At 46.8% G+C, this 13,063-nt stretch overlaps 1 protein-coding gene across 1 annotated transcript in view; it reads right to left on the bottom strand.

Annotated features, from left to right (window-relative positions):
• Positions 1–10,055, bottom strand: part of GNAS (GNAS complex locus) — a 250,293-nt gene extending 240,238 nt beyond the window's left edge. The window contains exon 1 of the mRNA XM_088442481.1: positions 9,637–10,055. Coding sequence (XP_088298607.1) covers positions 9,637–9,874 — 238 coding nt within the window. The 5' untranslated portion in view covers positions 9,875–10,055. The remainder of the gene's footprint in view (positions 1–9,636) is intronic.
• Between the last annotated feature and the right edge of the window lie 3,008 nt (positions 10,056–13,063).

Genomic DNA, 13,063 nt, shown 5'->3' with positions numbered 1-13,063 from the left:
CAAAATCTGCAACCAGCATTAGACCTTTTAGCCTGGTCTGGCATCGCTTCCGCCCGGTTATTGACTGTATCCCTTCCTGAAATAATCTGCAGCTGATAAGGGTTGGTTGTGGTTTAACACAAAGCAATTTTATTTCTGGATATTTACTGTTGCAAATAAGCACTGCTTAATATTCATGGGCTTGCATTCTAATAAATGAAACATATTTCAAACTGTATCGGTGTCACATTTCATTAAAGCATATGGGGCCTCATTTACTAACGAGTTTTATCACCAAAACGAGTGATAAACTTCACTGTGTATGATAAATGGTGCTCCAGCCAATCAGCTCCCAACTGTCATCTGTTAGAAAAATGACAGTTGGGAGCTGATCGGCTGGAGCACCATTTATCATGCACAGTGAAATTTATCACTCGTTTTGGTGATAGAACTCGTTCGTAAATGGGGGCCATGGTCTGAGACATGCTGGATGGAAGGCATCACCTTGACCACTGTAATGGGTGCAAGCAGTAGGACACGCAGCGTGGGGTCCTTCTGCATTATGCAGCCCTAAACTGGTCAGTCCAGGACTGGCAATCCTTGGAAATTGGGGACCGAAAAAAAAACAAAAAACCTAATATGGGGTCCCCCCTCCTTACCATTAACCAGTCCCGGGCTGGTGTTGATGGATGCAGAGGTAATGGGTTCACTTATGTAATAATAATGTATTTCACAGTGAAACTACAGGTACCAGGCAGCCTATCCTTTGGAACTACAAGTGCCAGCAGGCTGGTATGAAAAAAATATTAAACAAACCACAGGACTCGCACACCGAATATTGTATCTTTTTATTACACATCCATCAATTCACTCACTAACTCAATCAATCACCCACAGGAGTGCCCAGAGGGGGAGAGAGTGGGTACTAATTACACGGGCCGGGCTTGCTGGGAGGGCCCGGGTCCGGCACCGCCGTCCCCCTCTCTCTTACATCAAAGCAGCCCAGCACACGCTGCTGTGTGCTGGGCTGCACTGGGAGACTGCTCGCGGCTGCTAAGTAGCAGCCACAGCAGTCTTCTATGCCTGTGGGGAGAGCGATCACACTGATAGCGCCCCCCACTGGCTATGCGCCGAGCTGAGGGGCTCACAGCGCCTCCCTCCCCAGCGCACAGCGGCGCTACATAAATGTTTTTTTCCCTAAAGGGGCGTGACCAAGCCTCCCACGGTTAGGTCACGCCCCCTTCTCCCCCTCCGATGCGGCTGTCGGCGCCCCTGCTCACCCACACTGACACTACATACTTTCCCACATCCTGAAGGATGCCAATGCTTCCATGACAACACCTACTCCATTATAGTCAATGAAGCTGACGGGCAATGACCTCGAGATCTTGGGGTGACAGCAGGCACTGTCTGCTGCCTGTCTGAGGGCTCACATTTATTTTTGTTTTTTTACCAAGACCTTGTACTACTTCTGTAGAAGAGGACAGACTTCCTTCAGGATGTAGGTAAGTATGTTGTGTGAGTGCGGTGGGTGAGTGAGTTAATGAATGAATTGTGTAATAAAGACTTGCAATATTCGGTGTCCAAGTACTGTGGTTTGTTTAATATTTTTTTCACAGTGGAAGTACAGGTGCCTTCGGCCTACTGGTGTCACGACCAGAGTTCATAGGCATGGTGGTCAACGGGTATTACCTGTGAGGTCACTATGGTGGGGGGCATGTGGCGGTGGCGCTGGTGTTTGGCGAGGGGCGTTGGCTGTGTGTGGTTCTGTGCAGGCATGTTGTCACTTTGGGCTGGTGAGGTCTGGTGGTGTTTCCGTTCCGCTCCGGCATGGGCGCCGCCATCTTGCCTCCAGTCACGTGACCTAATCGCCCAATCTTGGTTTGTCACATGCTCTCTCTGGCCAAACACGGCACAGCACTTGGTATTTAGGTAGGTTCAGAGCCTCACTTCATTGCCAGTGCAACGCTTTTCTCAGCATAGCTGAGAGAGAGTTCCCTGTGCTCACCACCTGTTTCCTGTGATACGCTACCTGCCTGCTTGTCTGCTCCAACCCCGCTGGACTACTCTGCATCCTCCATTACCTTCCCCTTGCCTGAGTACCTGAGTCTGCTGTTCACTCTGCACCTTGCCTCCACTGACACTCTGCTGGATAATCCTTCCTCAGCCTGCATTCTTCATTTCAGCCACTACACCTGACTTCTCCAGCCTGTCATCAACTGGACATTTCCCTATTAACCAGTCACTACCTGGACAGTTCCCATTGTCTGCCACTACCTGAACATTCTCTATTAACCACTCACTTCCTGGACAGCTCCCAAATGCTAGTGCGCTTAGTGCTATATCTGGAGTTTTTGTCATATTCATGTCTATCAAACCACTCATTAAAAGTTCCACCTTTTCATTTAAACCTGCTTCAGTGTCTGCTCCTATCACCACCCCGGGCCCACAACAAAACCAGAACCTCACAACTGGCACTTGTAGTTCTACAAGTGCCAAAGGGTAGGCTGGCTGATACCTGTAGTTCCACTGTGAAAGACAATATTACTGCAATTTACCCATTACCTCTGCACCCACCGGCCAGGGGTGCAGAGAAGCCCAGGGCTAGTTAATGCTCAGGAGAGGGGACCCAATTTTTGGTTTTCGTAGGGGTGTCCCCACTTTTCCGAGGATTGCCTGCCCTGGGCTGACTTATTTGTGGCTGCAGTAATGCTGTGGCAGGAGGTCGCCATGCTGTCTGATAGTGGTTCATGAAATTATGGGGAACCCCACACAGTTTTCCCCCCCAATTATTTCATGACCAGACCAGGCTAAAAGGTCTAGGACTGGTTATGGATTTATTTTAGATTGCAATTTTACTTACTGCAATGAGATGCTGTACTAATGCAAACCGTAGAGTTGTGACTGCAGGGAGAGTTCCTGGTCTATATTCTCCTTAGATACTGTCCATCAGATAACGACTGTGGTCTGTAGTGTCCTTAAGATGGTAACACACCAGAATGATATCTGAGGATCAACTGATCTGCAGATTATGGTTGTTCATACACACTGAACAACAATCATCTTTCCACCCATACACACAGCAAGATGAGCAGATATATCTGCCATCAACTGTGCAGCACAGTCCCCTCAGATAATGGCCCTGCCCTACAATATTCTCCTTAGATAATGCACCCTGTCTCCAGCCTCGTGATATACGGTACAGTCCCCAGCGTCTGTCCTTTCTCAGATAACAGCCCCAATCTCTACAATCACTATCCTATCTTCCTCATGACATAGGGCCTGATTCAGCAAGCATCGTAACTGCGATTACGCACGCAACTGGCTGATTGTTGCTTTCTGCTCATGCATCGCAGTGTGCGCGAACCAGCCACTGCGATCGGGACTGCAAAGAATTATTGCAGAGTGATTAACAGGAAGTGAGGTTTGTGGAAGGTGACAGGGTGTAGTCGGCGAAACACAGGCGTCCCAGTGCATTTCGATGCCGTTGCAGGGGCGTGCATAAATTAGCGATCGCAATGGATTAGCATATCATCGCAGTGAGACTGTGCGCGTAATATTGGCTGCGATCCTTGCTCTATCAGGCCCATAGTCCCTATTCTCCTCAGAAGCAACCTTCGGTCTTTGCCTGCCTTTGATGCTGGGTAGAGAAGCCCAGGGCCAAGTTGGAAGATGGCCTATGGGTGGGATACCCAGGCCGGCTGCTGCTTCCACTCAGGTATTGTCCTCTCAGCTCTGACTCTAAGCAGGGTGGGATAGTTCACCTTACTCTCAGTGGTGGAGGTGCAGTGGAAACTTTTAATCGCAAGTGCTTAATAGACAACCAAACTTGTCACCAGGGTTCAGTACAGGACCCTTCCTCCTCTTCCTGCCTGCCACCAGTTTGTATCTAGAAGAGACTTTGCACAGATAATTTTTACCTCCCCCCAGATCTTGAGGAACCGACTCACTGTACTACGGATGGCTGGAAGTGATACCAACTGAAGAGCTGGCAACTCTGGTATCACAGGATGCAGTCCATATTGAATGAAGAAAGGAGAGTACCCAGACACCTCATGATACAAATTATTGTGAGCAAATTTGGCCCATTGCAACAGTGAAATCCAGTCATCTTGATTGGCTGAGACATACATCTGAATAAACTTGGTTTCCATGCTCCGTCTGACCATTACTCTGAGGGTGGTAAGCAGATGAGAAACTTAGGTTGATCCCAACTTAGAGAAAATTTCACCCCACCGTCTGAAACAATATCCTTGGGAAACCCATGTAGCCTGAAGATTTCTTTTATAAACACATCGGCCAGTTTCAGAGCTAGAACTTTCAATGGAACGCAGTGATCAACCTTGGAGAACCTGTCCACCACTACCCAGATTGTATTAAAGCCTTGGCAAGATGGTAGATCTGTGACAAAGTCCATGGATAAATGAGACGGACGATCAGGTACAGAGAGTGGACATAAAGAACCCGAGGGAAGGTGAGGTGGCACCTTGTGTTGAGCACAGATGGTACAGGCTTCCACAAAGTCCTTGACATCACAACGTACAGTCGACCACCAGTAATTTCTGAGGATTATCTCCAGAGTATTTCCCCACTTCTGCATGACCAGTGAAGCATGAAGAATGAGCCCACTGAAGTAGTTTAGTCTGAAGTTCGGGTGCTACAAAGGCTTTCCCTGGCGGAATCTTGACCTTGCTGGTGACTGCAACAAAGCAAGCAGGGTCCAGAATTGGCTTGTCCTCCCGCACTTAGTCTTCCTCAGTGGAACTGAACGCTCAGGAGAGGGCATCAGCTTTCAAATTTATGCTACCTGGAGGGTAGGTAATAACCAGGATGAAACAATCGAAGAACAGCGACCATCTGGACTGGCGATAATTCAGCCAATGAGCACTTTTGAGACATGAGGAATTTTGCCCCCTCCAGCAGATATCACCACTCTTGCAAAGCCAATTCCTTTATCCTTGACTGCTCTGGGGATGAAAATTTACAGGAAAAAAAAAAAGACACAAGATTACCATTTACCCTCTTTATCTTTCTGTGACAGGACCGCCCCAACTCCAACTGTAGAAGCATCCACCTCTAGGAAGAAGGGTTGGTCTTGTATGCAGTAGCCGCCAGAAGAGAGAAGGAAGAGACACTGACAGCGGGCTCCGGGGATCTCCCGCCCACTGTCACCTTGCTGGCCGGGAGCCCAGTGCCGCCGGATCCAGTAAATGACCGCCGGGTTCGGCTGCACTGTGACAAGCGCCCATCATTAGCGTGCGCAGGAAAATACATGATGCTGGGCTATCGTATGTATGGTTAATGTGCGCACTTTACATAGCGCTGTCACGTGCAATGTTACATTGCATTTCATTGAACTGAACCCTTTGTGTTTTAGATATCATATTACTAATATTTTTGGTTAACTTATACAAGCCAAAGAATAACAAAACAAGGAAACATTTGCACCTAAAAAAAAAAGTAGAAAAGTAGAATTTCACAGTTTAGTTGGTTGATATTGCAAAACAAGCAGAAACCTATCCAGAAACAGTTTTTGGAAACTTGTGAATGTACTCCAGCAATTATGAAGAAATACGTTACTTTTCCTTTTTATGTTCCCACTGTGCTTTGGAGCCATGTATTTGTATGAACAAACTGTTGTTTAGTGTAACTGAATTAGGGCTCATACAATGGCATTGAAAAACATAACTTGCTAAAACACACACCCTGCATCTATTGACTGGCCTAATACAGGCCACAGGCTAATGCCTGGTACACACTAGATGATGTGTGTACCCGGCCAACACACGATATGCTGAACAACATATCATGCCGTCGTTTGACACCGCACAATCTGGTGAACGACTGCACGATATGTCGTTCACCAGCCACATCCACAAGCATCATGGAATTGATCATCAAATTGACAGATTGAGTAGCATGTAGGTTCGATCTGTCGTGGCGATAAATGACCCCGCAGGAGGGGCGCATGGTCAGTCATAGTGCATGCAGATATATTGGCCAGATCAGACGAAATATCGTCTAGTGTGTACCCAGCTTAAGGTTCCACATCTGATTTTCAGTCTCTCGATAGCTTGTGTAGCAGAGCACATAGAAAACACTGAGTTACAAAACAAGTATCTTTTTAAGAGAATAATTTCTTCAGATCATGCAGTTAAAAGCATTGACCTTCTCTCCTAGCCCTAAATCACATACAGTAGTACTCTGTAACACCATTTCAGGTCTTCAAATGTGTACTGTGTCCATTATTTAACTGTATAATATTTAGTAACTTCTGACCTTACAAAAAGTACATAATTGCTAATTTTTGATCTGGGCTTCCCAGAAGACTGAAGGGGGAGCTCAGATGAGAGTTATGGTGGTCATAACATCATGAACTACGTCAAAGCCACAGTTTTGCATCACCATGCAGAAGAGAGTGGGCATGATATGATATCATAAATCGTGTCATCGAACCCCAAGACAATCCACTGAGGAAGTGGGTGGATCCGGAAGACTGGCCTACTCTTGGGAGTCTGGGAGAACTCTTCAAAATTCAGAAATCTCCCTGACATTCCGTGAGAGTAGGCACGTATGATATAGTATCTATATGAACATTACGGGATGTAGTTAAAATACTGACAGCCGGGACGCCGTCTGTTGAAATCCCAGCGTCAGAATCCCGAATCGGGACTTAACATAGGCTACTAAATCCCGACGCCAACCCATAAGCCGACGCCTGAATCCCAACAGACGGCATCCCGATCAAAGGTAAGCTGGGGTGCCCTTAGCTGTCAGCCGCAGGGGTGGGGGCTGGGGGGGAGGGTTAGACACCACAGGTGTGGGGAGGGGGGTAGTTAGGGTTAGGCACTAAGTGGGGAGGGTTAGGTTTAGGCACCAAGGGGGGAGGGTTAGGTTTAGGCACTAATGGGGAGGGTCAGTGTGTGTGGGGGCGGATTAGTGGGAGAAGGGGGGAGGGTTAAAATACTTACCTGACCCCTGTCGGGATTCCCAGCATCGGGATGCCGCAGTCTGCATTTTTGACAGCAGGTATCCTGACTGCCGGGATTTCATACCCAACCTGAACATTACTATAGTTAAATTAACAAGTTCAAGGACATCCCAACTTGATATTAACGAATTTCACTTATTAGATATGAAGCTATCCCATTGTGTTTTCACAGTTTGATCCACTTACAGAACTTGGTCACTCACATACAGTACATAACAAAGTACAAACAAGGAGATAAGCACCCAACTAACTGATTAAAATTGCCATGGACTCTGTGCAGTGCTAAAGCCATAAACCTGCACTCCATATGCTTTTTTTGTGTCTCACCATCTACTGAGGACTCCATTCTGTCCTTTGGTTTACCATTACCAACTGGCTTTTCCAACCAAACAACGGAATCTCACATTGCTCCTTCTTCCATTACTGAAACATCTGATGCACCCAAATACACAGGATAATGGAGGATAAGTTCTTTTTGCATGTCAAATGAAGAGGAACAAATAAGAAGTAGGAGATAGATTTTATGACCTTAAACTTTGGGTCAGATTGGGGACCTATTTGTTAGTTTCATAATTGTAGGAGCCCTAGAAACATTCCACACATTTGAGTTTATATTTTCATTAGAAGACTCAGGGGTCTATGTACTAAGCAGTGATAAGAGACAGAGTGAAAAGTGATAAGGTGCCAGCCAATCAGCTCCCAAATGCCATCTCACAGGCTGTGTTTGAAAAATGACAGTTGGGAGCTGACTGGCTGGCACCTTATCACAGACTTATCACTTTTCACTCTGTCTCTTATCACTGCTTAGTACATAGACCGCTTATGACCTGATACAGACCCGCTCGCTAGATGCGAGCTCGCCCCTAGCTTATGCAAATTCGGCTAAGTGACGGCATGGCAGGCCCTCGCTCGGAAAGGCATAAGCACGCCCACTTTGTTTTGGCGAGCGATCACTTTGTGTCTATAGACGCCCATTAGCTTATGTAGAAATGCCCACTAGCACACATCATCTCCAGGAAGTGTATTAAAACATTGGTACATCGAGGACAATCGGAAGCGAATGCAGCGATTGTGGTTGCCTTACCCTACCGCAAGCACTGCGAGGACTTCAGTGTAAAATACAGGCATGTGATGTGTACTATGGCGCTGGCTGTTAATTATGCAAGCCTCTGAAAACGGCGTTGAAACACTCAGGCACGCCTGCGTTCGCATCTCCACTCCCCCGTTATTAGAGTCCTGCCCCTGTTACCGCCCACAAACAGCCTCTCCTGTCACTCATTACACTGGGCTGTCTCTGCTTGGCTAGCGAGCAGATTTCGATCGCTCTGAGTAGTCTGCGCACACGCAGAACAAAGCGTGCACATGCGCGGTCGCTAAACACCGCCCGCTTGCGAACTGGTCTGAATGAGCTCCTTAGCCGTCTCCTCACCACAAGCAGTGTCTAAAATATTTGAATGTACATAGATCCTCACCTAAAGGGAACATTTTCACTAGACTATAACATGTTGCACCAGTGAGTTTAAAATGCGGGCCCCATGCAACTACAGCACCTCAAACATCCTTATTATAATTAACCATGCAAGAGCCAATGGGGAGTGAATCAGCAACAGGTCTTTCACTTTTACAGAAGAAACATTTTCCTACACAACAATAAATCTGCTTTTACAGAATAGAAGGATTAGAGCAAACTAGGTATGCCAACCAGCTCTGAGCTGTAACAGGAGTAAAATGCCATAAAAGATTGTAAGCATGATTGTAAAAACTGGAGCAACCTTTACTTTGGATTACCAGCTTCATTGTACAACAGATAAAACAATTCAAAATTCTTTAAGCAATCCTTAAGCGGGCCAGACACGATGGCACCGTGCGAGGCTTCGGGGATCCGACGTCCGACTTATCGGGTGGTCCCCACACACAGTGCGATCGGGTGGCCCTCCGCCCAATATGTTGGCTTCCCCCTCCCTCACCCGCATAGCGCTGCATGGGATCGCACATCGCATCCCTTGATCGAATGATCCTGCAGTAAGATCAGGGGGTGTATTTACGACCCCACGGGTGCGCACTCGGTCAGATATCAGGCCCATACACGGTGCGATATAGCAGCCAAATCGCACCAGTCAGTCTAGTTGGTGGCAAAACGATGACAGTAAAGAACTAGCTAGACATGCAAGCTCAATGACCTTCCAGGAGTCGCTTCATCTGCTGTTACACACATCAAAAACATTACAAACTCAAGATATGTGGGATATGATTGTCTTGCAGTAATAATATTATAGAGCTAAATTATTCTAGTAATAGCACAGTCCACCTATACGACCACTAGCCCATACTAAGATGGGGCAGCTAGAGGCTGTCCTTCAGAGCCAGAGCTACCTGTTGCCTCAGCCTGCACTAGGCGGTCACTGTTTAATATATCATTTCCAGGCAACTATGCATGTCTTACATTACACTGTAGAATAATAATAATAATAATAATAATAATAATAATAATAATAATAATAATCTCTTGGTTAGCAAGCTTGCCGCATATTGTGTAACATGACTATTGTACCCCTGACAGATGTAAGCCAGCATTGCTGCTGTATAGGGGAGCGCAGATGGATAACACTAGCTGTAATACAGTGTCACTGCCACACACCCTGCACATTACTGTCAACTTAACCTACCAAGGAGCAGCAGCCGGTGTATCTGCTTGTAGACTCTTTTCTCTGCTTTTAAGGTCTTGTCAATGTTTTTGCTCCTTTTCATATCCTCCTTCATTTTCGCTCTCATCTCTGCCCGCAGCAGCCGGGTGGCAGCGTCCATTTCTGCAGCACAGCGATCGTCAGCACCCCCAGACCCAGAGGTGCAGGGAAGAGCATGGGCTCCCAGCAGCCTGGGCCTGAGGCTAGAACACATCCCCATACTGATGCAGGCGAAGGGCACAGTGCTGCTGCTGCAAAAAAAAAGTTTTTTAATGTCCAGCCATGATGATCCTGATCAGACAGAGGGCACCCCAGGGGTGGCTGCAGGCAAGTGCCCTTCCTTGTTCCACTTCCAAACTGCTGCTCCCTGTATCCTCTCAGCTGACCCTCCCGGACACACTGCACTGGCCCTCTCTCTCTCTCCCTCCCTCCCCTTGCTCTCTCTCTACTGTTAATTTGTTTGAGAAGCAAAACGGAGAAACATGCACCCGGGTCACGTGACTGGAGAGTACCCTGTTTACCGTAATGTTTAGAAAGTCAGGTCCCAGGAAGGACTCCAGGTGACAGGGACTGCTGTTGCTTGCTGGCTGGCAGCTGGCCTGGCACACTTTAGATGTGTGGCAAAGTTTGACTTTACCTTTCTGTCCTTCCAGACCCATACAGGGAGAGGTGTGATTTTTATCATTATCTATTGTGATACTGCTGCATGTAATATTATATACATTGGGGACTAGACGCTGCTATATTTGTGAATTATAAAGATGTGAGACTGATATTAATCTTTATGTAATTTGCCATGACTGCTAAACCACTGAATACAAAACGCAGAAACAGTGTCACCAGGATCGGGCTGAGATGTTGCAGATCACTGATATCTCAGAGAGCCTCAGAAAACTGGCAGCAGCAAGAGTTAAAGCTGTTTACATGGGACAAACATTGCACTGCACAGGCTTGCAGCAGAGGTGGACACTACAGGAAAGGTAGCACTAGGCACTAGCAGTACAATCGGTCACATGTATGATAATCACCTTTACAATTTAGGCATGAATCACCTTGGTTCTTCGGACATTTTCACGTGTTTTTATTTTTTAATTAATATATATATATATATATATATATATACATTTTTAATTAACCTTTTTGTGATCACAACTTTCTCATGCAGGCTCATTTATATTAACCTGTGTCAGCTGCCTTTTTGGTAGTATGATAGAAGCTGTTTGGTGACTGCCTTGCCTTGTAAAGCCATTAGTTGGCAGGTGAGCTTTACACCAGTAATATGTTTTCAGTTTAAACTCTGTGATAGCAGCTACCAGGTTTCCATAAGTATGACGGATAGTGTAGAACCTGCAGGGAAATGGGGTCCTGTGATGTGGGCTGCAGGCTTAAATGCATTGCTCAATTCATAAACCAAAACGCCATTATTTATGTATTATTGTAAGTGATTTAAAAATGGTGAGTGCTGAGTTTTTGGCGGCCATTTTCCCTGTACTGCGCATGCACAAACGACGGGAAAATGGCCGCAGCCATTTTCCAGTCGTTTTACAGCACCGGACCCCGTGCCGACGTGGGACTCTGGAGAGGTAAGTAATATTATGGGTGCAGGGTGTGCGGTGCTGGACGCCCCTGGACCCAGGGGCCTGTGTTCTCCGTACACCCTGCACCCATTGTAGATATGCCCCTGCATTTAGGGGCCTATTCCTCAGGGCCGTAGCTAGGGTAGTGCGGCCAGTGCCATCGCACAGGGCACCACAGGTCAGGGGGCGCTGTTTGGGCTTGTCAAATTTCTGTTTACTATCATTCTCACTTGTAGCTTCCTCTTATGACGCACGCATGCAGTGCAGGAAGAGGGCTGGGGGCGTCCCAACTACTGACGTAGTGCTGGGCTTGCCCCCAACCTGACGTTAACTGGAGGTGTGCCATACGGGCACTCCTCCAGTTAACGTCAGGCTGGGGGTGTGGCCCATGACAATTAGGTCACGCCCCAGTTTAGGTCGCACGCGGCTTCGCCATGCGTAGGTAACAGACGCATACGTTCTGCCCTGCACAGGGGGCGGCTCTCCCTGAAGCCGGCCCTGTCCCAACAGTAAGTATTAGGCTTGGGGTTAGGGTCAGGCACTATGGGGAGCATTAGGCTGTGTGGGGGGGGGGAAGTTAGGGTTATGCTGGGTACACATGAGCCGATGCGTCACCAGCACGATATAGTAGCCGACAGGGGTCCCAGCATTGGCAAGTGCATACACATTTGCCGATGCCGGAAGCGTCAGCGAGGGCCATGCTGCATTCGGCAGCATGGCCCCCCGCTGACTATATCGCCCAATGTCGCTGATGAAACACGTCTCTTCCGGATTTAGCACTTTTCTCCCTATAAGAAATAGAGCCCTCTGAGACTGTAAAACTGATCTGTCTCTACATATTACCTTGTATATAGTAAATACACTTGTGTATATATATGTCCCTTTAGGGAATATATAGATACTTCCTATAAGTAACTATAATATATGTGTTATAATTTCTTGTGTTAAATAAACAGATTATTATAAACGTTGCAATTAGTATAACATACATACAGCACTATTAAACCAAAGAGAATTGTAGCTAGCAATTGGTCTAGCTAGTTCAGTTCTAAATCTGGATGACTCCCATTCTTTTGTTGTAATAAGTTAGAGCAGTTCCCTAGCAGGTTGCCTGGTCTTTTGTGTAAACATACTGATGTTAGCAAGGCCAGGACATTACATAGGAAATACTACTTCCTTAAACTACAATACGAAACGTGTGTATATTTTATCTCTCAACTTGGGGGATGGGAAATCTCTGGAAAAGCTGTAGCATAGTAGTAGCAATTTATTCATTTCTAACTTATGTACTGTACATATAATAATCATAGTATTTATGGGATCCAGTCACATTGTCCTCAATTACCATGTCTATTATAATCATGTCAACACCATGTCGGCACTAGAACGTTGCCATGGTTCAACACGTCGACAGGCAGAATACCTACATGGTCACAATGTATAATGTCTACAACTGAAACCTTGCCATGTGAAATGTCTTAGAATGCCGCCGGCTAGGTCTAGGCGCCGCCGGAAGTTTTAGAGTTAGGCACTAGTGGGAGGTTATGGATAGGCTGCGGGGGGATGGGGAGTTAGGGTTAGGCACTAGGGGAGGTATATGCAGAAAATAACTAAACTGCCACTCCGTCAGACATTTGCCCCAGAAGTGATTGTCACATGACCGGTGGAACTTGGGGGGCTGCTTGGCAGCCGTTGGGACAAGGTAAATGACCACTGGGTTATTATAAGGCAGGGGTGGGCAATAAGCTGCCCTCCAGCTGTTGAACTACACATCCCAGCATGCCTTGCAACAGTTTTAACATGGCCAAACAGCAAAAAATGTGGCAGGGCAT

This window comes from Taudactylus pleione, unplaced genomic scaffold (genome assembly GCF_031769625.1).
Source record: "Taudactylus pleione unplaced genomic scaffold, aTauple2 ptg000018l, whole genome shotgun sequence".
Taxonomy (NCBI): domain Eukaryota; kingdom Metazoa; phylum Chordata; class Amphibia; order Anura; family Myobatrachidae; genus Taudactylus; species Taudactylus pleione.
The sequence above is the reverse complement of the archived record's forward strand: the minus strand, read 5'-3'. Positions and strand labels throughout refer to the sequence as shown.